A 27495-nucleotide genomic window follows, 5' to 3' on the forward strand; every position below is an offset into this window, starting at 1 on the left:
GGCTCCTAAGAAGGTAGGAGAGGCTTAGAGCATGCCAATAATGCTACCAGCGACTCCTGTGTAAAGATTTTTACTTATCCCCCTCAAACACAAGAAGAAATGTGTTTCCTAGCATCTGTGATGCCCTCACTGGATAAGGTGGGAGAGGTGATCATGAAAAAAAGTGGTATTTTGAAAGTTGAGCAGTCCATCAGATCTGAGGAGGAGGCAAGAGACTTAGTGGTGAAGGAAGGGAGGGCATTCCAGGAAGAGAAAAACAGGAACAAAGGGGTGGAAATTACTGGCATGTGAGGGAACCAGCAGTGAGTGTGGTGACCTTAGAGTGTGTGGGAGGGGCTGGCTGACTGGAAATGCAGGCTGGGACCAGAAGATGGAGCCTTCCAAGCAAGAACTGGACCTCTGTTCTGTAGCCAGTGGAAAGCTATTGACATGTTTTAAGTAACTCAATTCTGTCTTTACAGAGTATGTCTCATTCTTGGGGGGTCATGGGTGCTCAAGGTTTACTGAACTGGTAGCACCTTGAATTAGCTGCATGGGCTTGAGGTGAGAGAGAAGCAGGCTACTTAGGAATCCATGGCAATGGGCCAGAAGAGGTCTAGGGTGGCAGTAATAGAAAAGAGAGGAGACAAAAATGTCAGACATTTCAGAAAACATTATTTTTAAAAAGGTGACAAAAGAAACAGAAGAGAGACCAAAGCATCATGCAAATATTATTATGCAGTGTGGAAGTGTGTTTCTATGTTCCAATTTCTGTCCTAAAGTGGGAATATACATATAAGCCATAAACACATAAAATATCTCAGGAAGGATATGAGAGAAACAGATACCAATGGTTGCAGGGCATGGAGAAAAGACTGGTAAAGGGGGCAGGAAGGAGGCTTTTGTACCTGTGGCATGCTGAACCACATGAATGTATTATCTATTGGTTAGTGGAAAGAATATATAATTTCCCCCTTATTGCCAGCCACATAGGCAGAAAATCATAGAAAGAGAAAAGGTTTTGGAGACAGATCTGGGTTCCAATTCTGGCTCTGACACTTCCTAACTGGTGGGCAAATTTATTAAGTTCTTTTAGTTTCTGTCCTCTTATTTGCCGAAAGAGAGATTACTATAATTCAGGTCACTCTAACAATGGTTAAATTTAATCCCATAGAAAGCATCTGCTAGAATATCTGGCACAAATTAAATACTCCATAAGTGGGTGGTAGTTTTTTATTACCAATAAAACTTCTAATACATTCTTAGTACAAGAAAAGTTCCTTGATCAAGTTTAAGGTATGCTTATCAGCTAGTCTTAGTCCTACATTAAATATTTACTCTGTACAAAATGATTAATGTAATCCATCTGATGAATGCTATCCATTACACATCTGTTTCTAGGAATTTAAACAACATATTATTTATCTGCATTTCTTTGTAGATGTTAGTTTTTGTCTTTAAATGGCATTGACTAAATTTACTGAAGTCATGTATTCAGAGGACTAAATACCAACCAGATGCCAATAAGCACCAAGAAAATAGGTAACAAGTTGCTATCCTCGAGGAACTAACAACTTCAGTGAGACAAACAGGTGTGACCTTCAAGTAACCATGGCCCCAATTTGGCAAAAGATATGGAAATACTGGCAATGAAGTACCCAAATCTGGACACACATCCACCATAAAATGTTCAGTCACTTGTTAGAGGAGGTTACTCTGCAAGCATTTTCTTAGGTTCCTGGGTTTCTTCTGCATAATACTGTGTTTTAAATCAATTGTAACTGTGGCAGTAACAGCATTTTAAGTGTTACAAAATATTGGTCACTCTCAAAAGCCTTACTACTTGTTGTCTGAACAAGCCACGTCATTATTAAAGCATCATCAAACAACAGTTTCTTTGTTATACATTGAGATGAATAATTACAAAGTATTTTCATGTGAGATGTTCTGGCTCAGATCTGCCCCAGCCTGTAAAGATGAAGCCTTAAAAAGAAAACAGCTGGAGTTTAGAAAAGATTTTGTTAAATGCAGGAAATAATGATGAACATCTTCCAGGATTTCAGAAGTGTTATGAATGCCAAAAAAAAAAAAAAAAAAAAAAAAGGAAAGAAAGAAAGAAAAAGAAAGAAAGATCGAAGGCATAAGGCGAGAAGAAAATGCATTTCATTTCATATATGGCACTGTGGGGAGAAAGAGGGTGGTGGGGATGCTTAACAAAAAAGTCTAGATGATTATTCAAGTATTTCTCTTTGAAGTACATGAGTCTAGGAAGAAAAATCAATACTAGTCCATACAGAAACAACAGTGACACATAAACACTTATTTCTAAAGAAGCTTTCATTGAGGCTGTAAATATGTTACGGATGCGCGCCCTGGAGGAATGACTGACTTCGTATTAGCCAGCAAGTCTTGCTTCTGAGCCACAAGAGGGTACACACTTGCATTTACCACCTAGGTACCTATGGTGGAAGCTCAAAGCTCGAGGCAACATATTACAGTTGAATGAAGGTTGGATTAAGAGGCTAATCTAAGGCTATATATAGACAGCAACGCCAATTTAATCTCCGCCCCCTTCCCCTCCCCTCCCTATTTCCATAAATCTCAAGATCGGAGTTACAAAGAGACTGGGAACTCTAGCAGAGCAGAGGCCCTCCTTTCCCCCTTCCCCCCCAAGCCATCTCTCATAAACGAAGTATTAGTTTAAGTGTAAATTGCTTTCAAACATCCTTAACAGGCACCATAGGGCGATCAGATCCGGTTTTCTTCTGTAGCTTCCACAGAGGCCAGAGATGACAAGTAGTGTGTGTGTTTTGGACAGCGCGGGTAGGGGGTAAGGGGGTGGCGGTCGAGGCTTGCCAAAAGAGAACTACCTTCTTCAGAGACTATTCTCATGATGCGTCCACCTCGCTCGCACTGGGGAGCGCTCCTCCCCATCCCACCCCTAGCCCCAAGCCCCAGTCCCGGCCTCTGGGAAGCCGCATCTGGCGATGCCACGCACGAGACGATATGCACCCGCCGCTTCCCACCGCGTGGCCCGCCCCCGCCGGCTCTGTCCCAGGGTCTCCCCGGGCGGCCACTCGTGGCAAGTGGCGAATCTTCAATCTGGGGTACTGATACGCGGTATACGCCATGGTACTGGGGTAGAGGGCAGGCTTCCCCCCCGGGGTACAGGAAGCCGCCCCAGCAGGCACATGCTTCCTGCCCGCCAGCTCCCGCCCGGATGGAAGCCCCCGGCGGGGCGGCGGCCGCGGTTCCCGCAGCCTTCCAGGCTTCCCCTGTCCCACCTGGGTTGCTTCTCACCTGTCGGAGGAGGTAGCGGCGACGCGCGAGGCTGCAGGCTGCGGCGATTCCGGCAGCGGCGGTGGCACCCGCGGCAGCGGCGGCGGCAGACAATGGAGGAGTGAAGGACAGACACATTGACATCGACCCACAGAGCCCGGCGCGGCCCCGCCTCCCGCCCCGCCCCGCCTCCCAGCCCGCCCCCGTCCCGGGCTGCGCCACTCCTGGGAAAACGGTGGGGGCTTGTGGAGACAGCCAGGGACCTCTGCGCGCCCCGAGCAGCCGTGGGCGGACCCGGAACTTCTGAAAAGAGAATTCAAATATTGCGTGTGCCTAAATGTCTGAACAGAGCGCAGGAAGGGGGTGGGGAAGGTGGAAGAGGAATTTGATTCCCCCCTCTGATTTTCTCCATTGGGTTTTTCCTTGCCAGGCTGCGCCAATAGGAGTCTCTCGCTGCCACCTCCTGTAGCTCCTCCTCCCGGCCTGGCCAATGACGCGCGGGCGGGCGGTGACTGTCGCTGGGCTTGCCGCGACAGACCTCCCGGCTCGCTGGAGCTCGCCAGCTGCTCGCCAGCCCGCGGGAGGGAGGAGAGAATTCGAACGCTTCCGCGGTTGGCTACTCAGCGTCTGGTCTCGAGTTGCCCCATTGCGGTTGGCATTCCTAACACACACACACATAGTTTCTTTTTAATACCTCCAAAGAAACAGAATCATCTTCAAGCTGGCGGGAGCAATGGTTCATATAACGAAAGGCGAGCTGACCCAGGAAGAAAAGGAGCTGCTGGAAGTCATCGGGAAAGGTACGGGTGCTGGGCTGCAACGGGCCGCTGCCTGCCTGGGCTGGGGGCGTGGCGGAGCCCCGGGGGCGCCCCTGGCCGGGCTGACCCTCCGCTGCGGTTCTGCGAGGTTCGTGGCCTCGCACCGGGAAATAGCGTTTCTCCCAGTGGCCTGGGACCGGTTGCGGGGGCGGAGAGGAGGGGGACGAGACGCTGGGACAAGAACGGAGGCTGCAGGGGTTCGTCTCCCAAGCCAGCTTTGGAAAGATACACATTTCCAGGTCCCAGCTTAGATTATAATGAGAGACCTCTGTGTGTGGGTCCCATGATGCGCATGCTTGAAACTCTCCAGGTGATTTTGACCACCGTCTGTCTTGGCGACAGTGGCCTCAGGTTCTTAGAAGGGTGTCTAAAGGGCCGTTTCGACTTCCGGAGGCCGAAAGATCTGGATCCCATAGCTGTCCCCGCCCCCGCCTGGGGGTGGAGGGAACTCCTAAGGAGAAGGGTTCTTTATAAGGGCACAGAACTAGGTCTGTAATTCGCTACATTGAGGGTTCTGCGTCCGGGCCTCCCCGGCTTCCTTCCAGAAGCCCCCGGCCCCCGCAGGAACCCGCAGGGAAGCGAAGAGGTAGGCTAGGCGTCCCCAGCCCTCGGCGCACTTAGCAGAGCTTCGATCTTCTCCCCGCGCTCTTCTGCGCCTTCCCTTCCACTCTCCCAACGCCTGTCCCACTTCCGCCGCTTCGGGTGCTGGGGAGGGAGATGTAGGCCGCCGGGACGAGCCAGAAGCCATGTTTCTCCTTCAGTCCCCGAGTGGATGTCCCGGAGGAGTTCCCTGCTGAGTCCCGTTACCTGGCAGGTGCCAAGAGCGTGACTACGTGGCTTCTCCTGCACAGTCACAGCTCCGGATGGGCATGGGTGGGGCTGCGGACAGAGTTAAGGTGGTTGGTTTAGGCTCAAGAGTGAGATAGCCACATCTGCCCTGGAATGGCAGAGAGGCCAGTTATCGCAGCATAAAGGCTTCCCAGTTTCCAGTCTTCTTTCTCTTAAGCAGCCAGGCTCAAATCTGGACCCCCCAGAGAGTAAGGCAAATTTATTCTTCATACTGACAAGGGAAGTCTAAATGTAAAAGAGAAAAAAAAATCAGATTTGAACCCAGCAGGTGCCGATGAGCTGAGCCCACCTCATCTGATCTCAACAATTTTAAGTCAGTCACATCTACATTTATCACAAGTCTTCTTTGCCTAGAACTATGGGATATGGAGTTGGTGCTTTTATTGTTTGTTCTGCACAGTTCTGGCCGACCTTTTTAGCACTGCAGTCTTTTGTTCCTCCTGTCTCTGGGTAATTTCTCCCTTCCCTCAGTGGCTCTGGGATTCAGTTCAGAAATCATGGGAGCCCCCACTGTGTGCCAGGTACTGTGCTGGGCAAAAGGAAACAGGATCCACTCAAAATCCACCCACATTCTGCTTTTAAACAGTCCAGAGCTATCAGTTTTTCAGAGTATAAACAAGTGAGCAGTTTTATAAAGTGGGTTTCTGGAAGGGATGGGGGGGGGATCCTTGGATATTTTCTTAGGTGTACACCAGTTTTTATTTTAAAGATGGTGTAAAAGAGAATTAATGTCAAGTTTAGTCTGGTTAGTGCTGTGATGTTTCTGGGTCCACACTGTACATCAAGTTGCATTCGAGCAGAGACAACGTGGTTCACCAATTTCATTGGCCCAAGCCATGAGAAAATAACTGAGACGGACTTAGTCTGTGATACATTCTTGTCAAGTGAAGGTCCTTGGGACATCACTGTACTCTCAAAGAAAAATAATGGGAGATATGAGAAAATAACAACTATAGTCAGCCTTTATTGAATGTTGGTATGAGCCAGGCATAATTCTTAGCACTTTACATATGTTGATACATTTGATTTTGATGAGCTAGGAATTATTTTTAAGCAACAGCATGATGAGAGACTATATGGGGTGTTGGTTCACCATGCAGGTCTGATTTGGAATCCTACCACAATCATTTGCTGGTGATGTGGCCTTGGGCAAGTTACTCTTTCTGAGCTTCCGGTTCTCCTTGGTTAACATTGTTGGGAGGATCAAATGAGTTAGTGTCTGTAAAGCATTTAAAGTGCTGTTTGTCTTGTCTGTTATTATGGTAAAGACAGTGATCTCCAATTTATAGACACAGAAACTGAGGAACTGAGAAGTTAGATAACTTGTCCAGTGTCACACAGGAAATAAGTGGCAAAGCAGAGATAGCATTTGGCCTATAGTCCTAGAAATACACTGGACTTGAAAACTAACTAAACAGGGGCACCTGGGTGGCTCAGTCGGTTAAGCATCTGCCTCCGGCTCAGGTCATGATCCCAGGATCCTGGGATGGAGCCCTACATCGGGTTCCCTGCTCAGTGGGGAGCCTGCTTCTCCCTCTCCCTCTCCCTCTGCCTCCTGCTCTGCCTACTTGTGATCTCTCTCTCTCTCTCTGTCAAATAAATAAAATTTAAAAAAAAGAAAAGAAAACAAACTAAGCAAAAAAATGAAACCAGAACCATAGCAGTCCATACCATAGTCACTTCTAGAGGCAATTTAATTTCAGCAACGCAGTATCATCTGTCAAGTTAAATTCATTTTAATTCTAAATGTTACTGATTTTGTGGTTTTGTGTGCGTTTAATTTGTAAAATATTTTTTGGTTTACAATGCAATGAAGGTCCTAAGCGAAGTTTATATTTATATTCATAAGAAACTTTTTTTTTCAAGTGGGTGGGTAGAGTTCTTAATTCTTTTTTTTCCCCTTTAATATATTTCTCGACTTTGGGAAGTACTAGATTAGTCAGCACTAGTACCTGGAACTGACAATAAATTTTCAGCCAAGTATGACCTGTCATTTTGGCCAATCCAAAATAAACTCAGCAAATTACTGAGTATCTCTCCTCGGTCAGTCAGTGCCCTTCAGAAGTTAAGCGGACTGTGAGTGATACTTAACAATCTAGAGAATGCTTATACATTGCTCCTGGACACTTTTAGAATGATTTCTTCTTCAAGTGAATTCATGTGCTAGGTAGTTTATAGATTGTATATTTGTTAGAAATGCCAAGAAGAAGTTCCAGATAAAACTGAGAAGCTCTTTCACATATAGCATTCATATCATAGTTAATGATGGCGCCCATTCAATGACATTTAAGAAAAGAAAATTGAAATCACTGAAGCACATCCAGTGGGTTTATATGACATGCAGATTGACCCATTCTTCTAAGTTCTGATATCTCTTTTGTTAAGCACTGAGGAAGCACTATTTCAAAATAAATTAAACTTTCCTTAAGGGTATAAACCAGAAGATCTTCATTACTTGTTTAGTACCTGAAATCTCTGGGATTGTGGACTTAATGAGAAAGTAATGAATTTACTGCTTTTTTTTTCGTTATTTACATAAGAGGAATTATGAAACAGGCTTGGACAATAAGGTTTATTTAGCCAACTATATTGAGGTATAAAGTACGATAAATGGTGCATATTTAAGTGTATTCCAAACCTTCTATAATTTTCTACTGATGTCATTAAATTAGGAAAATAAAATTAGAAGTCATCACAAGTTTTTCTTCTTTGGGTATTTTGCTCATCTATTTTCCAAAATCTGTTTGAGAAAAAAATTTTCATCTTGGTCCCTGCATTTTAAAAGGCTAACTGGTATTCAGGGGTATATGTGTGCATGCCTCATCTTTATTTACTTATTTTAAATTGCTTCCTGACAAGACAGATTTAACTTAGACTGTTGGCCATTGGGCTAAACATTTTATAGAATTATTGACCTATTCTCTCACAGTGAGCCAAATGTTTATTATTATAATCCCCACCCTCTCCCAACATGGAGCATGCTTTGACGGGCTCATAGTCCCTCTAGTATTCTCCCTTTCCTGTGTATCTCCTAATCAGATGGAAAATCACTTCAGTCATTTCTCACTGGATAATGGAAGTCAACCAAAGCATCTTCCTGAAGTGAAATTGGGGTGCCGGAGTTTTTGTTCTATTTGAATTCCTTTCTAAAGATGTAGGAGAAAGTCTCTGATGAGAAGGCCAGATATGGATAAGTTCCACGTAGAACTTGCTTACGTGCTTGAGAGCTTTCCCCCATTCATTTCGTAGCCCTTCAGCCCGTGATACTAACTGCCCTCAGATGGAGTACAGGGTCAGAAAAATGTGCTTTTTACAAGATAGCTGCTGTCAGAATCCAGGGACTTGTAGATCATTCACTTGACACATTTCCCCAGCTGAGCTATTTCTCTGTCAATCTAGGAGACATTTCTCTGTCTGTTCCCTGTTGGTGTGAGGCAACCAGATGACTTGCCTAAGGAGCAGGTGAGGGAGAGAGAAGCATGCTAATCTTTATTCTGCATTCCACATTTAACTCTGGAAGACTAGCAGAATTTAGCACGTTCCTAAACTATAATTTTCAGTTGAAAGAAAAAACTCCTAGTTGTGGGATGCTCCTATTCTTTTATGTCCTTGTGGAGAAGAGGCTCATCTCATCCTTTCTTCCTGAGAACGTTCAATTTCATTGTTCCTTTCCTCGTCAAACCAGAATTTTTTTGGCAGAACGAGTAGCTGACTATTATTAACGATGATAATAGCAACATTCTCTCTTGCAACTAGATTGTGTCAGTATGCCTTACAGAAGACTGGAAAAACCTGATGGTTGTGGCCCCATTATAGCTTATTTCCAAATTTACAAAGGACTAACCTTCAGGTTTATGTTTGAGGACGTTAATTATGACAGTCTGAGTACTGACCATAAGGCACTTTTCTATGGAACCAGCCTTCAAAGAAATGTTTACCTAAGCATTTCTAAACCAAGAATTCTATTATAAGTATGCTGCCATCAAGTCACAGGGTCTGGTGATGACAGAGTATAGAAATAGTGACTGTACTTAGAACTCCAATTATTACATTGACTGGAATTTAAGGTTTAGATGGTGGGTTGGACTAGATGCCCTTCAAGATTTCAGTATTAAGAGTCTTATTTATGCTTTGTGGTTATTGTATCACTGCCAAAAGGAAAATACGGCCAATTTAATATTACCCTAAGGTCAGTGGAAGTAAAAACAAGATGGAGCTATTTTAGTTTCTGTAAATCTGTTCTTCTGGATAATTACTTGGTGGAAAAAATACTATGTGTTGATGCTTTATTTCTTAACAATCTAACCAGACTAGTTTTAGTTTTATATATAACCCTTTAACATTTGTTTCCATGATGCTAGATTTTTTTTTCCTGTTGTAATGATAAATAACCTTATTTTGCTTTTTTTTTTCTTTCCTTCTTTCCTTCCTTCCTTTTTTTTTTTTTTTTTCTTTTTTAAAGGTACTGTCCAAGAAGCCGGAACACTATTAGCCAGCAAGAATGTCCATGTCAACTGTTTGGATGAGGTAAAATTTAAAAAGTTGAATAAAGTGCTTTACTTTTTATAAGAATGGATAATATATGAAATGTAATGGTAACAGTTTTCTAGCATTTGTACTTAAGTTATATTAATCTCTAAACCAAATGTAAGTAGACCCTTTACAAAAGATAAATAAGCATGTAAAAACATGTTTAATTGTATTAATCAAATAAGTCCAAATTAAACCAAATCATACCATTTCTTGAGAAACATTGGACTTTTATATAATGATGGATTAGGTGTAAATTGACATCACACACTGGAGAAAATTTTAGAATCTGTGTCATTTTTATTTTTATTTATTTATTTTTTAAAGATTTATTTATTTATTTATTTGAGAGAGAGAGAATGAGAGAGAACACATGAGAGGGGGGAGGGTCAGAGGGAGAAGCAGACCCCCTGCCGAGCAGGGAGCCCGATGTGGGACTCGATCCCGGGACTCCAGGATCATGACCTGCGCCGAAGGCAGTCGCTTAACCAACTGAGCCACCCAGGCGCCCCATAGAATCTGTGTCATTTTTAAATGTGCATACTTTTGATACAGCAATTCTACTTCTAGGGTAGGCTAATCAAACCTAAACTCAACTTCCTAGAATAATTGCTCTTCAAAATAATTTTCTGCAATGATGGTGGTGTCTTTTCTGACTTGTACAATATTAGCCATTAGCCATGTGGGGCTAGTGTCTACCTTATTATACAGGGTGGCTCTAGTGCTAGAAAGTTAGATGAACATCACTTGCTCATGCAAAAGGGGAAGCGGTTTTATTGACTCTTTACCCAGAAATGTGTACCAAAATTAATGTCAGACAAAATAAAATTTAAAGCAAAAAAATTTAAAAATTTTAAAAAGATGACTTTTTCTCCTAGATTACTAATTAACCCACCAAGAATATAGTAGCTTTAAGTCTTCCTTATAAGCTTATAAGCTTTGAGATTCATAAAGAAAAAGATAGAATTCAAAGGAGAAATTTGTAAGGTCACAATAATACCTTTAAGAAACCACCAGATTAAGTAGCAAAAAAGTAATATAGGGAACAGAAAATTTGGATAACTAATTGACAGTCAATGCACTGTGTGTAAAATGGAAAAAAAATAGTACATTTTCTTTATGTAGAACATTGATAAAAAATAGTCTATGTATTATACTATCTTATAAAGGAAATTTTAGCTAATTTCAAAGAAGTTCACCTAATGCAGTAGAATACACTGAAAATAAACAAAAATATGATCCAAATAACAAAACAACCTGAAAAATTTATTTTAATTCTAGGTAATTCTTGGGTTAAAGAAGGAATAGAACTAGAAATTGTCTACTATTTAGAACTAAAAACAACATTTATCAAAAGCTACCATTTATCAAAATCTGGGTTATATGGCCAAAGTGATAGAGGAAATTTTGCAGCATTTATTATTGTACTTTCAATCTGTGGTGTTCTGAGCTTTTAACTCGAAATTTTAAAAAAAGATTAGGCTATACTCAGAGGGTAAAGGAAATGAACCAGTGAAATAAAATAGAAATAAACATTTGAAAAAGCCACCAGGCACAAGCAACAAAAGAAAAAAATAAAAATTTTTATGCTTCAAATATACCATTAAAAAAGTGAAAAGATAATCCACAGATTGGTTTTACAAATCATATCTGATAAGGGACTTATAATTAGAAGCTGTTATAAACTTCTACAACTCAATAATAAAAAAGACAACCCTATTATAAAATGGGCAAAGGATCTGAATAGATATTGCTCCAAAAAGATATTCAGATGACCAATATGCACATGAAAAAATGCTTGATATTAGTTGCCAGGGAACTGCAGTGAGATACCACTTCCTACCCCTGGGATGGCTATAAAAAAAATGAAAGTGAAATGCAAATGAAAAAATGCTCAATATTAGCTGCCATCAGAACTGTAGTGAGATGGGGCACCTGGGTGGCTCAGTCATTAAGCGTCTGCCTTTGGCTCAGGTTATGATCCCAGGGTCCTGGGATCGAGCCCCACATCGGGCTCCCTGCTCAGCAGGGAGTTTGCTTCTCCCTCTCCCACTCCCCCGCTTGTGCTCGCTCACTCTCTCTCTCTCTCTTGCTGTCTCTCTCTGTTAAATAAATAAATAAAATCTTTAAAAAAAAAATACAGACTGTAGTGAGATACTACTTCATACCCACTGGGATGGCTATAATAAAAGAAATAATAACAAGTATCGGTGAGGATGTGGAGAAATCGGAGCCCTCATTAATTGTTGGTGGGTGAGTGATGCAGCCACTCCGGAAAACAGGTAGTCAGTTCCTCCATTGGTTAAACATAGAGTTTCTATATGACCCAGTAATCCTAGGTATATACCTAGGAAAAGTAAAGCATATATCAACACAAAAGCTTGCTCATGAGTGTTGATAGCAGTATTATTCTTACTAGCCAAAGTTGGAAACAACCCAAATATCCATTAACTGATGAGTGGATAAACAAAATGTAGTATATCCATACAGTGGAATAGTCATTCATAAAAAAGAATTAAGTCCTGGCAAGTGCTATAACATGGATGAATCTTGAAAATATTTGCCAAGTGAAAGAAGCCAGTCACAAAAGACTAAATATTATATGATTTTATTTATAGGAGATGTCCAAAATAGGCAAATCTATAGGGACAGAAGGTAGATTGATTAGTGGTTGCCTAGGGCTGGGTCAGAGAGTAGGGGGCCAGGGAGGAAATAGGAATGACTGATAATAGGTATGTGGTTTCTTGTGAGGGTAACAAAAATATTCTAGTTGATTGTGGTGATACTTGTATAACTTCTGTAAATATACTGAAAACTATTTAATTGTGTGTATTAAATGGGTGAATTATATGGTATGTGAATTATATATCTCAATAATGCTCTTTAAAAATGAAAGAAAAAGCAGTTATCACGACCAAAATATTAGACACAGTTTGAAAAGTCTAAGCAAGAAAATAATGAAATAAACACCAAGAAACTAAGAGAGAGCATGACTGCAGTTATAAAGGAAATTTTCATAAGTTTTTGTTTAAGCCAATACATATGAAAACCTATATAAAAGTAACTTCATAGAAAAATAAAAATGAATATATTTGTCTCATATAGAATATGAGATTCCAGAAAACTGGAATAATTAAGGAAAATTTGTGTAAATATATTTAAATGCCAACCACTTTCTAAAGCTGCAAACCTGAGTAAGCGTTACAAAACCTTCAAGGACTTCTCATTTTACACAGATTATACTGTTAGTTCATAGAAAGACAGGAAGATACCCACTCATTTGATAAGACTAGCATAACACTGATGCCAAAACAGGAAAAAGCCAAAGAAAACCTTGGGCCCAATTCAGTTTATAACTCAGATGCAAAAACACTAAGTAAGATACTAGCAAATTGATCCAGTAGTATATCAAAAGAATAATTAGACATAAATAACCCAGTAAGGTTTCTCTAAAAATGATAGGACGGTTTAGTTTTAGAAAATCTTTCAATTATTATATTACAGAATAGAAGAGAAGCAAATGTGATCATCTCAACAGATGATAAGATTTAGCATCCATGAATGGTAAAAGCTCTTAACAGATTAGGATACAATAGGGTTTGTTTGTTTTTTTCCTTTGATAACTTGATAAAAGATAAAAGGTTTGTGGAAACCTTCCACAAACCTTTGCATCCTACTTAATGTTAAAACATTAGACACACTCTCATATTTAATGTTAAAACCTTAGAAGAATGAGGATCAAGACAAGGAGATTCCTGGAGATGCTGGGGACAGATTTGGCTTCCTTGATATTCCTTCAAGGCAATACTCCTCTCCCGGAGAGTTTCCCACTTGCATTCTCTTTACCTGGAGGATTCTTCCACCGGTTATTTAAATCCTTTGTGTCTTCAGTCCCTTCAGGAAAGGATTTGTTAAATGCCACCTGCCTAGAGGGACCTTTCTTAACTGTCCTTTTTCAAATAATAATCTCCTCTTGCTCTCTGGCATTGTTTCCCTGTTATCGATGTTCTTTTCCTAGAACTTGTATTACCACCTGCCTTGTCACCTCAACTAAAATTTAAATGTCAGGGACTTAGACTGGAGGGGCATGGAATTAGTTCATTGCTACCCACAGCGCACAAACCTGTGTCAGACATATATTAGGCACTCAATAAATATTTGCTGAATGAATGAATGCTTTAGGTAATGATCCAGAATTGTAACATAATAGGCTAATATTGATAAATTCTTTCATTTAAGAATTATGGGACAGAAGCTTCAGTTCTTTTTAGGGTCATTAATATCTAAAGAATTTTAGCTGCTTGTTTTTCACGCAGTTAAGCAGACTTCTTCCAAAGTTGCCTTTGGGAAATGACAAGGAAGTGAGGATTTTTACTCTTGGCGTTTCAGTGATTCTAAGATGCCATGGATTTTAAGACTCATCCAGATTTCAGAGATATTAAAAAAATGAAGGGGGTGGAGATTGGTGATAATTTGTAAGATTCTAGTATTTGTGAAATACAACTCAATTTCAGAGATCTTAAAATATGAAAATAAAGTGATTCTTTTTTTTTTTTTTTTTAAAGATTTTATTTATTTATTTGAGAGAGAGAGAGCATCAGAGCGGGGAGGGTCGGGAGGGTCAGAGGGAGAGGCAGACTCCCTGCCGAGCAGGGAGCCCGACGCGGGACTCGATCCCGGGACTCCAGGATCATGACCTGAGCCGAAGGCAGTCGCTTAACCAACTGAGCCACCCAGGCGCCCAATAAAGTGATTCTTATAACTGATGGATTACAGGGGCGCCTGGGTGGCTCAGTCGTTAAGCGTCTGCCTTCGGCTCGGGTCATGGTCCCAGGGTCCTGGGATCAAGCCCCGCATCGGGCTCCCTGCTCAGCAGGAAGTCTGCTTCTCCCTCTCCCACTCCCCCTACTTGTGTTCTCTCTCGCTGTGTCTCTCTCTGTCAAATAAATAAAAATCTAAAAAAAAAAAAATAATAACTGATGGATTACATATAACATTATGATAACATTTTATGAAACCTTATTTCTCTTTTCTAATTTGAGCAGGGATGGACATTAGGTATTTTATTTTTCTAACTGATACTAACTTGTTCCATTTTTATAACTAGAACAAGACATTTTCAGTTTATTTTGAACATGGGATATTCTCTTCTATGTCTAGTAGATTGATAGTATTTTAAATTATTCAATTCCTTTTCTTTTTTTTTTAAAGATTTATTTATTTATTTATTTGACACCCAGGTGCCCCTTAAATTATTCAGTTCCTTTTCTTGCTATTATACTGGAATATATAAAAGTACTAGAAAGACTAGAAAATTTATAGGACGGTAGCTTTATATCTGTTTGGAACATTAAGATTTATTAATGTCACTTCCTTTTTTTCTTTGCACATTGAAATGTTTCCACAAATAACAGGCAGTACTGTAACCATGATAATGCATAGTAAAAATTACATTCAAAATTTGTTATTCTTTTTGTTCTTATAATCCAAAATTGAACTAAGATAAGAAAGTATATGTGATATCCACTTAACTTGGAAAGCTTCTATGCATTTCATAATATATACAAACATCAAATCATTATGTTGTATACCTGAAATTGATACAACATTGTATGTAATTTTTACCTCAGTAAAAAAAAGAAAAGAAAGCTTACCATAAATTATCACTTAACACATGTTTGGCTTCTATTACCCAGAATCAACCAGCCCAGCACTGAGACTTGATATGGGAAAAACATACACTGCATTATAGACATGACAAAGATAACAATTTCAGAGATTGCATAGCAGATGATATGATTGGGTTTGCTCATTGCCTCTTTAAAAAGCTCTCATGGATTGGCTCTGAAAAACCAATCCCTATTTAGACTGCTGGTAAATAAGAAAGAGCAAAGAGAAAGAAAGGAAATTAAAAAAAATAAATAAAAAGAGGAAACAGGATCAGGAAGCAGGGAGGCAGACAGGTAAATGGACAGAAGTGATCAACACAGAGGACAGTTAAAACACAAGCAGACATAAACAGGTGAGGACACTTTGCAATGTAACCTCCTAAAATTTTGCACATCTCCTTCGTTCTTAAGCATCTTTTCTCATTGTATTGAATGCTGCTTTAGACTTATTTACATATAGGACAGTATTATAGTGTCAGGCTTATTCACTCAGAGCTAGATAAGCTTTCCTTGTAGGATGGGACTGCTGTGTGATTGACTGCCCACCTGCTTGTCCTGTGTCCTACCCCCACCTCCCCGGCTGCATGCTAGCTTCTTACATCCAGGTTATAGCATCCTTCGGGGGCCATCACCCTAGTCATGCTCTGAATACATTTTTGCCTCATTCAAAAGGTAATAACCATATAGTTCATTCCCACTTCCTCAAAGCTGCGTTTGTGTAGTGAGATCCTGATTGCCATACCCACCCGAGCCACTCCCAACCTTGAAATACCTCATCCTTGTAGAGTGTGGTACTTGCCTCTCCAGTCCTTGGGGAAAACAATGGAAAAGAACATTTGAATCTGGGACACCTGGGTAGCTCAGTCAGTTAAGCATCTGACTTCAGCTCAGGTCATGATCCCAGGGTCCTGGGATCGAGCCCCACATTGAGCTCCCTGCTCGGCGGAGAGCCTGCTTCTCCCTCTGCCTCTGTCATTCTCCTGCTTATGTTCTCTCTTGCTCTCTCTCTCTCTGACAAATAAATAAATAAAATCTTAAAAAAAAAAAAGAATATCGATGGCTTTTGTTCATAATAACAGTGTGGAATCATAAAGAACAAGTCAAAGTATGTTAGTATTCAGAGGTTTACCACAGTAAAAGATTTAATGTTTTGGAGAGGTTTTTATCAAAAACAGCTTTGAAATGCTAGCATTTATATAGTTTGTCCTGGTTTACTTTGAAAATTCACTTATCTAGAACAGCTTGTTCATTTATCTACCAAATAGTATCAGATACCCACAACAAATAAGTTTGGATGTTTCACTGGATCTGTACAAAACATATGGAGACTAAACAATGTAGTGTAAATACTACCAACCATTTCTCGATATTTATACAGTCATTTATATGATCAAATCATATATGTAATTAAAATATACATGGGGTTTGGGGATCATTATTTTAAAAATGATATCATGATAATATACATTTCCTGCATCTTATTTTTCTCATCGGCAGTAATGTGTGGACATTTCTCCAGTTCACTAGATATAGATGCATTCAGTCAGTAGCTTCATGGTATTCCATGTTGTGGATATAACATACTTCATTCATACTTTCTCTTTGACAGGCATTCTAATTGTTTTGAGGTTTTTTTTTTTTTTTTTTTTTAGTATTTATGCATTTGTATCTGTTGGTTCATTTGTTTTCCCAGGAGCTATGTGTGGTAGAGATGAGAGCCCCCATGATCTAGGTTTGGTGCCTGCCTGGCCATTTTACTGGTTATGTGAGGTTGAGCAAGTCTCCTCTGAATCTGTCTGCTAACCTATAATAAAAAAAAATCAGGTAACAAAACCATCGTTTTTCCTCAGCAGTTTATGGAAGATCCAAGTGAGGAAATAAACATAAAAGTACTTTACGGATTATAAAGATGAATTTAGTAATTCATGTTTCTTTTCTGTTTTTAAATTAATTGCAGGAATTGTTCACAGGGGAAAAGGTAAATAAGTAAAACTAATACTTCTTTCCTTTCTATTAAAGAATGGAATGACTCCTCTAATGCATGCGGCCTATAAAGGAAAACTTGATATGTGCAAATTACTTTTACGACATGGAGCTGATGTAAATTGTCATCAACACGAGCATGGGTACACAGCCCTCATGTTTGCTGCACTTTCTGGTGAAGTTTTAGCATTTATTCTAATATATTAATATTAGTCATCCATACCAATTTGGTATAAGTACATACATACTTTTAAATTAAATGCTTTTTTTATTACAGTAATTTTAAGATCAGTTCTTACAGAAAAAGTAGGAATTGGGTTTTGAAGTTATAATATATGAAATATGTTATATAGTTAATTTGGTGATAATGTTTCTTTACATATTTAAGTCACCTGATTGTATTGACAGTCTTATGTAGCGTTAAGGAGTTAGATCGTTAATCCTTCAGGTTAGTTCTGTTAATGTACTGTATCCTTGTGTTTTGAAGTAATGTGAAAACGTCTTTGTTGTTGTCTTGAGAAAACAGCTGGTATGATAGAGCTGTCTCTGTGCTTCCCTGACATTTATGTACTAAATTATGCTGATCCAATTAGAAACTTACTCTTATTCATGTTGCATATGATTTGTGAATAAAGACAACTGGGAAACATTTAAAATTAAGTGGAGTTATCTATAATTGTAGGGTTTTTTTTTAAGAAAATAAAGATGTAATATAATATTCTCACACTTTAAAAGGAGTAATCTGTATTTTTATAAGCCTGGAACAGGAAAGCATGGGAGGGCGGTGGGGGGCATAGATGGGCTAGATGGGTAATGGGTATTAATGAGGGCACTTGAGCAACATTACATAGTAGCGGTGTTGTATATAAGTGATGAATCACCATATTCTGCACCTGAAACTAACATTGTACTATATGTCAACTAGCTGGAATTTAAATAAAAATTTGGGGGATAAAAGGAAAGCATTTCTAAATGTGATATATGAAATATATAATTCAAAAAGGATAACATTGACCAATTTGATTATATATAATTTTAACATTTCCAAATATAGAATATACCATATATGGAGTAAAATACAAATGAAAAACTAAGGAAAATATTTATTATGTGTCTTTAAGGGTCATATCAGTATATATCAGGAGTTCTCATAAATCATTTAGAAACAAGTGCTGCAATAGAAAATTGGACCGAAATTGAACAGAAAACAAAAGAAATACAGCTGGCTCATAAGGATATAAAACACTTTCACCAATAAACAAAGGCAAATTGGAAGAATAAACAATCATTTGTCACTTACCGTATTGGCAGAGGATAAGAAAGAGTGATAATGTCCAGCATTGGCGTAGGGACTTCTCTGTACCATTTTGGGATATGCACATCAGCCCAGCCTTGCTGGAAGTCAGTCTGGCAAACTACATTTAAAATATGCATAACTTTGGGTGCCTGGGTGGCTCAGTCGGTTAAGCGGCTGCCTTCGGCTCAGGTCATGATCTCGGGTCCTGGGATCAAGTCCCACATTGGGCTCCCTGCTCAGCGGGAAGCCTGCTTCTCCCTCTGCTTGCAGCTCCCCCTGCTTGTGCTCTCTCTCTCAAATAAATAAATAAAATCTTAAAAAAAAAATGCATAACTTTGATTTCTGCAGTGTTTTCCAGGAACTGTTCCTAAGGAAATGATAGTTTGAACTTGCTAAAATTAATGGAAAAAGCTGGTCACTGAGTATAGTTTATAATAGAAAAATATCTGTAATGATTACGTTAGTGATAGAATGCAAATAGAATAAAGGCAAATGGATGTTTAGAGAGAAAAGAGTATAGAAAGAGAGACTATCACCTGTTAAATCATTATCCCAAGACCTATAGGTGTGAGGGTTGGGATGGGTTAGTAGATACTAAGTGGAGACTTCTTTTCATTTTCTCTCTCTTTATTGTTGCTATTTTTCGTTTTGACTTTACACTAAGCTTTATCTGTAAGAAAAATATATTTTGTTAAAAAAAAAAGTGATAATTCCATACCATTTGTGTATTGCCTGGAGGGAGGGGTTTTACAAAAAATGAGGTTAATTTCTGTGTGGATTTTTGGTATCATTTTCCTCTTTACTGTGGTTATGATTTACATTTTAGAAAAAAATGAAAATATTCACAAGATAGAAACCTAAAACTAAATGGGGAAAAAGCGTCCAGATAAATTAGAAGGGGGTATTTGAATTGTGCATTCCTTAGTATTAACTGACATGTTCCTTTTTAACGTCAGGTAACAAAGACATCACATGGGTAATGTTGGAGGCCGGTGCCGAGACAGATGTTGTCAACTCTGTAGGAAGAACAGCAGCTCAGATGGCAGCCTTTGTGGGTGAGTTTTTATGGCTGCTTTAAATTTAAGTTTTATCCAAAATGTCCTTCATGAAAACATACCACTTTGCTTCTCAGAGTACAAATACCGTCGTGTTTATTTTTAAAAAAAAAGCAAAATGTTTACAGTTTGCTAGGTTTTGTCTGACTTAGCGAACTATACAGTGACACTTTGGAGAAAATGAGGAGGTTATTTGGAATTTCCACTTTGTGAGATACCAAGATAGTGGGGCCATTTTGGTTGTAGTTAAATGCTTTGAATGAGTATATTTTATTTCTCTAAGGGAAATAGTTTAACCTAAAGTCAAGAACATGAACTGTGACGTCAGTAATCCTCACTTGAAATTCTGGCTGTGCCACTCAATAGCAGGTTACTTAATCATTCTGACCTTCACTTTCCTCATTGCACCTTGGTTCATGGTTCCTGAAAGGATTAAATGAGATGCTGACCGAAGGAGCTTTACGGGTAGCACTAAATAGATGCCATCAGTTACTGTTGCTAATAAAAAATGTCCACAATGCAATTTTTTCCTAGAAAGGAACATTAATAATAATATAATATATAGCTGCTTCATTATCATCCTCCTCAAGTACAAACATTTATTGTGTATGCCCAGTATTTCTTGGTATATTCATCCTGTTCCTGGACATAATATGAGGGGTTTGGAAGAGAATGGCGTGAATATTTGGTCATTGGTATTTTGGTCCCACTGAGTTGGCAGTTAAGGAGAGTCTAGAGATGGACAAGCAGATATATAAACATCTGATTTATTGGAAATGCAGCAAGTGGCCTTTGTGGGACGAATAAATCATTAAACAAATACTTAATGTTTATAGTGTATATACCAAACTTTGTGCTTTGGTTACAGTGCTGAACGAGACAGAGGCTGTCCATGTATTCATGGCAGTTAGAGACTAACAGCAGTGACAGGCATTGTGGAAATACACTCCAAGGGACAACTTAAGGGTTTCATAGAAATATATCAAAGAGAGGGATCTTTTATCCTCTTCCAAAGGGGTTTCGAGAGAAAGTACATTTAAGTTGAAATATAGTGGGAATTAGTCTGATATAGGAGGCAGTAACCGTATATTTTGTTAAGTCATTGCCCCCTTTTATTGCCCGCAAGCGGAAAGGTTTATATAAATACGTGCACACGTGTGCAAGATTCTTCTCTTTTAAAAAAGATTTTTATCTTTTAAAAAATATTTATCATACAGATATATTCCTTGTGACTTGTTTCCTTCCCTGACCAGTGTGCTGTGGAAGTCTGTCTCATCTCAGCAGGTCTAAATTCAGTTGTTCCAACAGCTGCCTAATATTCCATGATACAAGCACCTGCAGTTCATTTAGCTCTCCCCTACGGATGAATTTTACAGTGTTTTTTTTTTTTAATGATTTTATTTATTTCTTTATTTCAGAGAGAGAGCACGTATGAGCGGGGGAGGGGGTGGTAGAGGAGCAGAGGGAGAGGGACAGACAGACTCCGTGCGGAACACAGAGCCCAATGCAGGGCTCAGTCCCATGACGGTAACCTGAACCGAAATCAAGAGCTGGATGCCCAACTGACTGAGCCACCCACGTGCCCCAATGGCACAATTTTTAAAAATCACTATAAATAATGTAATAATTATCCTTGAGCTTATATTTTTACATAGTACTGCTTTAATACGTGTAAAACATACTCTCAGAAGTAAAATGGCTGAGACACAGGGTCTGTATTTTTAATTTTAGTGTAAGTCTAGACTGCTTTCCAAAAGAGCATAGCAATTCATACTCCTGTGAGCATCTTCATCAGAACTGGGTGTTTTCACTCTTTCGTTTTTGGTAGTTGAAAAGATGCTGTATTGTGAATTTGCTTTCCCCCCATTATCCATGAAATTCAGCTGCTTCTGTTGTTGGTCATCTATGTTTTTCTCTTCTGTGGGTGGCTGCTCATACTCATTATGTATTTTCCCTTTGGGTTGTCTTTTTTCTTATTGCTTTGAGGAGCTTTATTTGTATTATGGATGCTAATCCTTTGTCTATCAAATGTGTTTCAAATAGTTCATTATATATTTTTCTTTTGACTTCATGGGAACTTATTTTTAAATAATCCTAGTTTTCTCTTATAGCTTCCATGGTTCTTGTCTTGTCAAAAGAATTCTTGAGCGGGCACCTGGGTGGCTCAGTTGGTTAAGCGTCTGCCTTCGGCTCAGGTCATGATCCCGGGGTCCTGGGATCGAGCCCTGCATCGGGCTCCCTGCTCAGCGGGAAGCCTGCTTCTCCCTCTCCCACTCCCCCTGCTTGTGATCCTGCTCTCGCTGTGTCTCTCTCTGTCAAATAAATAAAATCTTTAAAAAAAAAAAAAAAAAAAAAGAATTCTTGAGCATGAATTAGATAAGTATTCTCCTAAATTTCCTTCAGAATTTTTTTTTTTTTTGTATTTTCAAGATTTGATTTTTTAGAGTTCATTTTCCCCTGGATATTTAGTTAATTGTGATAGCACCACTTATGAAACCACTCAACATTTTCCTACTGAAAGTGAAATACCATTTTTGTGGTAAGTTAAATTCTCTTAAAAACTGCTATCTATTTCTGGATCTCATATTCTCTTCCATGGGGCTGCTTGTCACTTTGTATATTAATACCACATTGTCTGATCACATTGACTTTAAAGCAAGTGTTCCCTTCACCTATTCCTCTTTTTCTTTTTCTTTTTTTTTTAAAGATTTTATTTATTTATTTGAGACAGAGAGAATGAGAGAGACAGAGAGCACATGAGAGGGGGGAGGGTCAGAGGGAGAAGCAGACTCCCCGCCGAGCAGGGAGCCCGACGCGGGACTCGATCCCGGGACTCCAGGATCATGACCTGAGCCAAAGGCAGTCGCTTAACCAACTGAGCCACCCAGGCGGGACTTATTCCTCTTTTAATGCTTTCCTCCTTCCCTTCTTTTTTTTTTTTTATTGTTTTTTATTTTTTATTTTTGGTTCTCGTTGGACTTTCATTAAATGGTTTTATAATTATTTGCAGTTATTGGCAACTGTATGATATGACATCCTATTCAATTGCATGGTATGCCTAAATATTGTTTTTTTGTTTCTTTTGCTTGTTTTTGGTCCTTTGGTCATATTCATTAGATTCCTTCACTGCAGGTCTTTTTTTTAAATAAAACTACATTCTTTTCAAGTTTATTTCTAAATAGTTGGTAGTTATTACCCATATTGTTAAGGAGAATTCCCACCACCACTTTCACACTCTGTCATTTCTAGCTGGTTATGGGTAATAAGGAGAAAGCTATTGATTTGTTTTTTTCTTTGTCATTTTTATCCTTGGTTTCATAGCTATTCAGTTTCATTTATTTTCTATTTGAATTAGCTCCAGGCTTCAAAGTAAGAAGAAATAATAATGGTGAAAATTGGCATGTCTGTTTTTTTCTATTTTTAATGGAAATATTTTTAGCTCTTCACTTTTTATGATATTGCTTTTGGTTTTACCATTGCTGAATGCCACTCTTTGTCTTGTTTCAGTTTTTAGTTCTACTTTTTTTCTGATAGGCCATTTTTTTTTTTTTTTAGATTTTATTTAAATTCAAGTTAGTTAACATATAGCGTATTATTAGCTTCAGGGGTAGAATTTAGTGTTTCATCAGTTGCATATAACACCCAGTGCTCCTCACCTCAAGTGCCCTCCTTAATGCCCGTCACCCAGTTACCCCATCCCCCACCCCCTCCCCTCCAGCAACCCTCAGTTTATTCCCTATAGTTAAGAGTCTCTTACGGTTTGCCTTCCTCTCTCTTTTTATCTTATTTTATTTTTCTTTCCCTTCCCCTGTGTTCATCAGTTTTGTTTCTTCCACATATGAGTGAAATCATATGGTATTTGTCTTTCAGACTGGCTTATTTCGCTTAGCATTAATGCCCTCTACTTCCATCCAGGTCGTTGCAAATGGCAAGATTTCATTCTTTTTGATGGCTGAGTAATATTTCATTGTGTGTGTATACACACACACACACACACACACACACTTACCACCTCTTCTTTATCCATTCATCAGTCCATGGACATCTGGGCTCTTTCCATAGTTTGGCTATTGTGGACATTGCTGCTATAAACATTGGGGTGCATGTGCCCGTTCGAATCACTATTTTTGTATCCGTTGGATAAATACCCTAGTAGTGTAATTGCTGGATAGTAGGACAGTTCTGTTTTTAACTTTTTGAGAACCCTCTATACTATTTTCCAGAGTGGCTGCACCAGGTTGCATATTATAGCCATTCTTGATTCCTTTTTGGGTTTTTGCATTTGTCAATAATCTCTTTGCCCATCTCTTTGTTTTCAATCTTTATTATTTCATTTTAGTAGGGTAACTACTACTACTACACCTATATGTCTATAAACCCATGTAGGTGTGCTCTGTTCTCTAACCCAAATGATACTCTCTGGCTTTTAACAGGTACTCATCTTGGGCATATGTATGATTACTGATAAACTTGATTGCATTCCTCCTCTTTCACCTCATTTTTTTTACGCTTTGTTTTACTTGGTGGTTGGTGGTTTTTGCTTGTGCTTGGGTATAGTTTGTATGTGTGTGTGTGTGTGTGTGTGTTTCCTTAATGTGCCTGGCCTGGTCATGTTAGAGTGCATTTATTTTATTTCTTTTATTAACTTGAAAGATCGAGAATGTTTTCCCATTCCACTAATGCTTACTCTCCTATTCATAACACTCTCAGTTTAACCCGTATTTGTCAGTTAGTTAAAAGCAAGAGCAAAACTATCCCCCATGGTCCACCCCCAAGGCACTGCATTTGCCCATTTAGCAGTTTCAACATGAGGAAATCCTTCCAACTCATTTATTTTTCCACATTCTCTTTTTTTGCCTCGTCAGACAACACGCTTTTCCTTTCCTCCTCCAGCACTGCCACCAGCCGTGGACTTGGCTGAGAGGGTTTAGTATTTTTAGTACCAAAATGTTATTTGAATGTCATCCATCGTGGGTTACTTCTCTTTGACTGATCTTCACAGTCAACAAGACAATTCCTCAGTCAAGTTGCCTCCACCCATTTTTCAGATTAACCATCTCTGCTGCCAGGGGTTGGTCCACGCCCCTCTCCTTCCCCCTTGCCCCACCTTCAGCTGTCTGTTCCCATTTAGGTTTGGGTTACAGAACCTTCTCGCATGGTTTATAGGTTGAATATGGTTTGAAACCCATCGTAACCGAAATTCTGTTTCTCTCTGAAATGTGAGTTGTACCCGGGCTAGTTTCACGGTTCTTGTATCACTGTTCTTTTCCCTCAGTCGTACGTAGAAGTTACTTCACACTTTTCTAAATGCTTGGAAATGAGAATTCATTTTCCTTTATAAACTTTCCATATCTCATTCTGGAAGTGTGTTTCAATTTCAGTTTATCCTAAGAAATAAGAAGTTTTACTAAGATGTGTTTAGTTGTGTATATGCATGTTTTTGGTTATCCTGCCTAGGACTGACTCAGTGAGCCCATTCAGTCAGGAAGACTCAAGTCTAGCGATGGTAATCCTGGCCCCAGATGCACTGCCCACCCACCCTTGCCCAGCATTTATTTTCTGTAATAGTAGTACTATTTTATTTGTATTTATTCAGAATTCATTAATTAAATTAAATATCAGTAAAGCTAAATATTTAATTGTTTCCATTATAAATATTTAAATATAAATTAAGTAAAAGTTTATGAACTTTAAATATATATCACTCTAATGGAAATTATTAGATTAGTTAAAATAAAATATCAAAATAATCTAAGCGCTATCTAAAATATAAAAAATGTAAAAATGTAAAAAAGATTAACCCTGAAATAAAGTAAAAGTAAAGTAATATATTTTTTTTAAAGATTTTATTTATTTATTTGAGAGAGAGAATGAGAGACAGAGAGCATGAGAGGGAGGAGGGTCAGAGGGAGAAGCAGACTCCCTGCCGAGCAGGGAGCCCGATGCGGGACTCGATCCTGGGACTCCAGGATCATGACCTGAGCCGAAGGCAGTCGCTTAACCAACTGAGCCACCCAGGCGCCCAAAAGTAAAGTAATATTATGTTGTCCTTCTTACAAAGGTGTAATCTGAAGAGATCTCTACTCCTGTGATAGTGTCATTGTTATGGAGCTGGTATTTTTATGTACAAATATTGCCAACTGCTCAGAGGGATTTTCCTGACTGTATTAGTGGAGAGATTGATGAGAAAGTAGAGTAACAAGCTAATTCCATACTTCCCCCAACTCCTTTACCTTTAGCTCATTCTCTGTCGATTTTGATTTTTTGTAGGAGCTATTTTATTTTTAATTTAATTTTATTTAAATTCAATTAACTAACGTATAGTGTATTGTTAGTTTCAGAGGTAGAGTTCAGTGATTCATCAGTTGCATATAACACCAGTGCTCATTACATCACATGCCCTCCTTAATGCCCATCACCCAGTTACCCCACCCTCCAGCCCCCTTGTAGGAGCTATTTTAGAATATATACATTTTTTTATTAAATAGCATCACACATCTATTTATTGAAGCTGGATGTAGATTGTGTTTTAAGGAAACAGTGTAGTTTGTCTTCATCTCTGGTTCCTTCCTGCACCGTTGTGAATTCCCACACACAGTGACCTGTTAGTTTCCATGCCGTCATATTCATGTCCTGCTTGTAGTAGGGGATTTGCTTCATTGTTGTTGCCTTTCCCTTCATGAATGTTATGGAGGTAGAGATGATCTTTTGCTAAACAGAGCACTTCATATCTTTAAATGAATGCTATTATTGTTTGACTTCTCCTCAAGATACCTATAGCAGAGCTTTCTGATTTAAAAAAAAAAAAGGAAAGGCAAAAAGGAAAAAACAAAACAAAACAAAACCCTGGTGTTTCTGTACTTAAGAACAGCATTAAATACTAAAAATGAGATTGTGATCACTACTAAAATTTCCCTTCAAATCAGGGACGTGTTCTTCTTCTATCATTTGTTTAGTTATTCTCCATCCATTTCTCTTTTTCTTTCAGGGATTTCTACTATTTTTCACCTTCACATTTCCTGGATCTGCCCTTCAGCTCTCATCTCTTCCATAATGATTTCCGTTTCCTCATTTTTCTCTTTTTAGATATTTCATCCACTTCGTCTTCTACATTACTATTTTAGTCCTCAGTAGTAACCTGGATTCCCTCTTTCAGTTTATCTGTTAATTTTATTTTAATTTTTACTTTTTTTGTCTATTTTAGAATTTTGAATATTTCTGCAGTCCACGAAACTTTACATTTTGTACTTGGTCTACTTAATTTAAGTGTTCCTGTTTGGTGATTATGGTTATGGTTTGGTTGTGGTTGTGGCCCATGTTGTAAGTATACTTCCCACCAAAGAAGCCATCTGTTGGAGGCAGTGCATAAGTCTTCCATGGTGCTGGATCCCCTTGGGTACTTCACTCCTTATCTCCTAGGCAGCCGGGTTAAGCTGACAGCGGTTATGGAGCAGGGAAGAGAAGGGCCACTGTCTCTATAACTGCGGGTATAGAACTCCAAGAACTGCCAGGCAAGCAGAGCCCTCTCTGCCAGCCTCAAGTACCAGAGTCCACCCTGCCCACAGTGCAGTCACTTTGTCGGCAGGATCGAGCAGACGCTCCCAGGACCGTGCACAAGTGGACTGGGGCCACATGGGCCAGCCAGGGCAGACCACTCTCCGGGAGCCCCCGTGCCTGGTCTCAGAACTCTCTGCTGCTGGTCCCCCTGCCTTCTGGACAGAGATCCCAAAAGAGCCTGCACCTGCCAATGTGCCCGGCAGGTTCTGCCTGTTTGCCCAGAGCGGCCACTTCTCTGCCCCAGAGAGTTAGTGGCGAGGGAGCTGGGAAGGGGGAAGTGACAGGAACACGTGTTCAGGTCACCAACTTCTCCAGGGACAGTTTTGCTTCCCTAGAACCAGTTTTACCTCTGGAGATGTCTTAGACAAGTGGCATAGGGAGCTGTAAGAAGCCATAATGTGAATTCCGAGTTTATGCCAGCAAAAGCTTTTTCTCTAATTCGTTTCACAAAGAGGCCAAGCTTTTCTCAAATTCAAGGG

At 39.4% G+C, this 27495-nt stretch overlaps 2 protein-coding genes across 4 annotated transcripts in view; one reads left to right on the top strand and one right to left on the bottom strand.

Moving 5' to 3' along the window:
* Window positions 1-3438, bottom strand: part of BZW2 (basic leucine zipper and W2 domains 2) — a 62672-nt gene extending 59234 nt beyond the window's left edge. The window contains exon 1 of one of the 2 annotated variants that reach the window (XR_010406511.1): window positions 3280-3438. The gene's annotated coding sequence lies outside the window, so the exon portion shown is untranslated. The remainder of the gene's footprint in view (window positions 1-3279) is intronic. The other variant, XM_045864608.3, reaches the window with a different exon arrangement.
* A 327-nt stretch (window positions 3439-3765) lies between these two features.
* The window catches only part of ANKMY2 (ankyrin repeat and MYND domain containing 2), a 37404-nt gene continuing 13674 nt past the window's right edge, over window positions 3766-27495 (top strand). The window contains exons 1-4 of one of the 2 annotated variants that reach the window (XM_045864610.3): window positions 3766-4058; window positions 9388-9452; window positions 17144-17282; window positions 19361-19459. In XM_045864610.3, coding sequence (XP_045720566.1) covers window positions 3992-4058; window positions 9388-9452; window positions 17144-17282; window positions 19361-19459 — 370 coding nt within the window. In that variant the 5' untranslated portion in view covers window positions 3766-3991. Of the gene's footprint in view, window positions 4059-4536; window positions 4663-9387; window positions 9453-17143; window positions 17283-19360; window positions 19460-27495 lie in introns of those variants that run through there. The other variant, XM_064575195.1, reaches the window with a different exon arrangement.

The sequence above is a fragment of the Mirounga angustirostris genome, unplaced genomic scaffold (genome assembly GCF_029215605.1).
Source record: "Mirounga angustirostris isolate CCGP_5_RB_7025 unplaced genomic scaffold, mMirAng1.0.hap1 SCAF_12, whole genome shotgun sequence".
NCBI lineage: Eukaryota > Metazoa > Chordata > Mammalia > Carnivora > Phocidae > Mirounga > Mirounga angustirostris.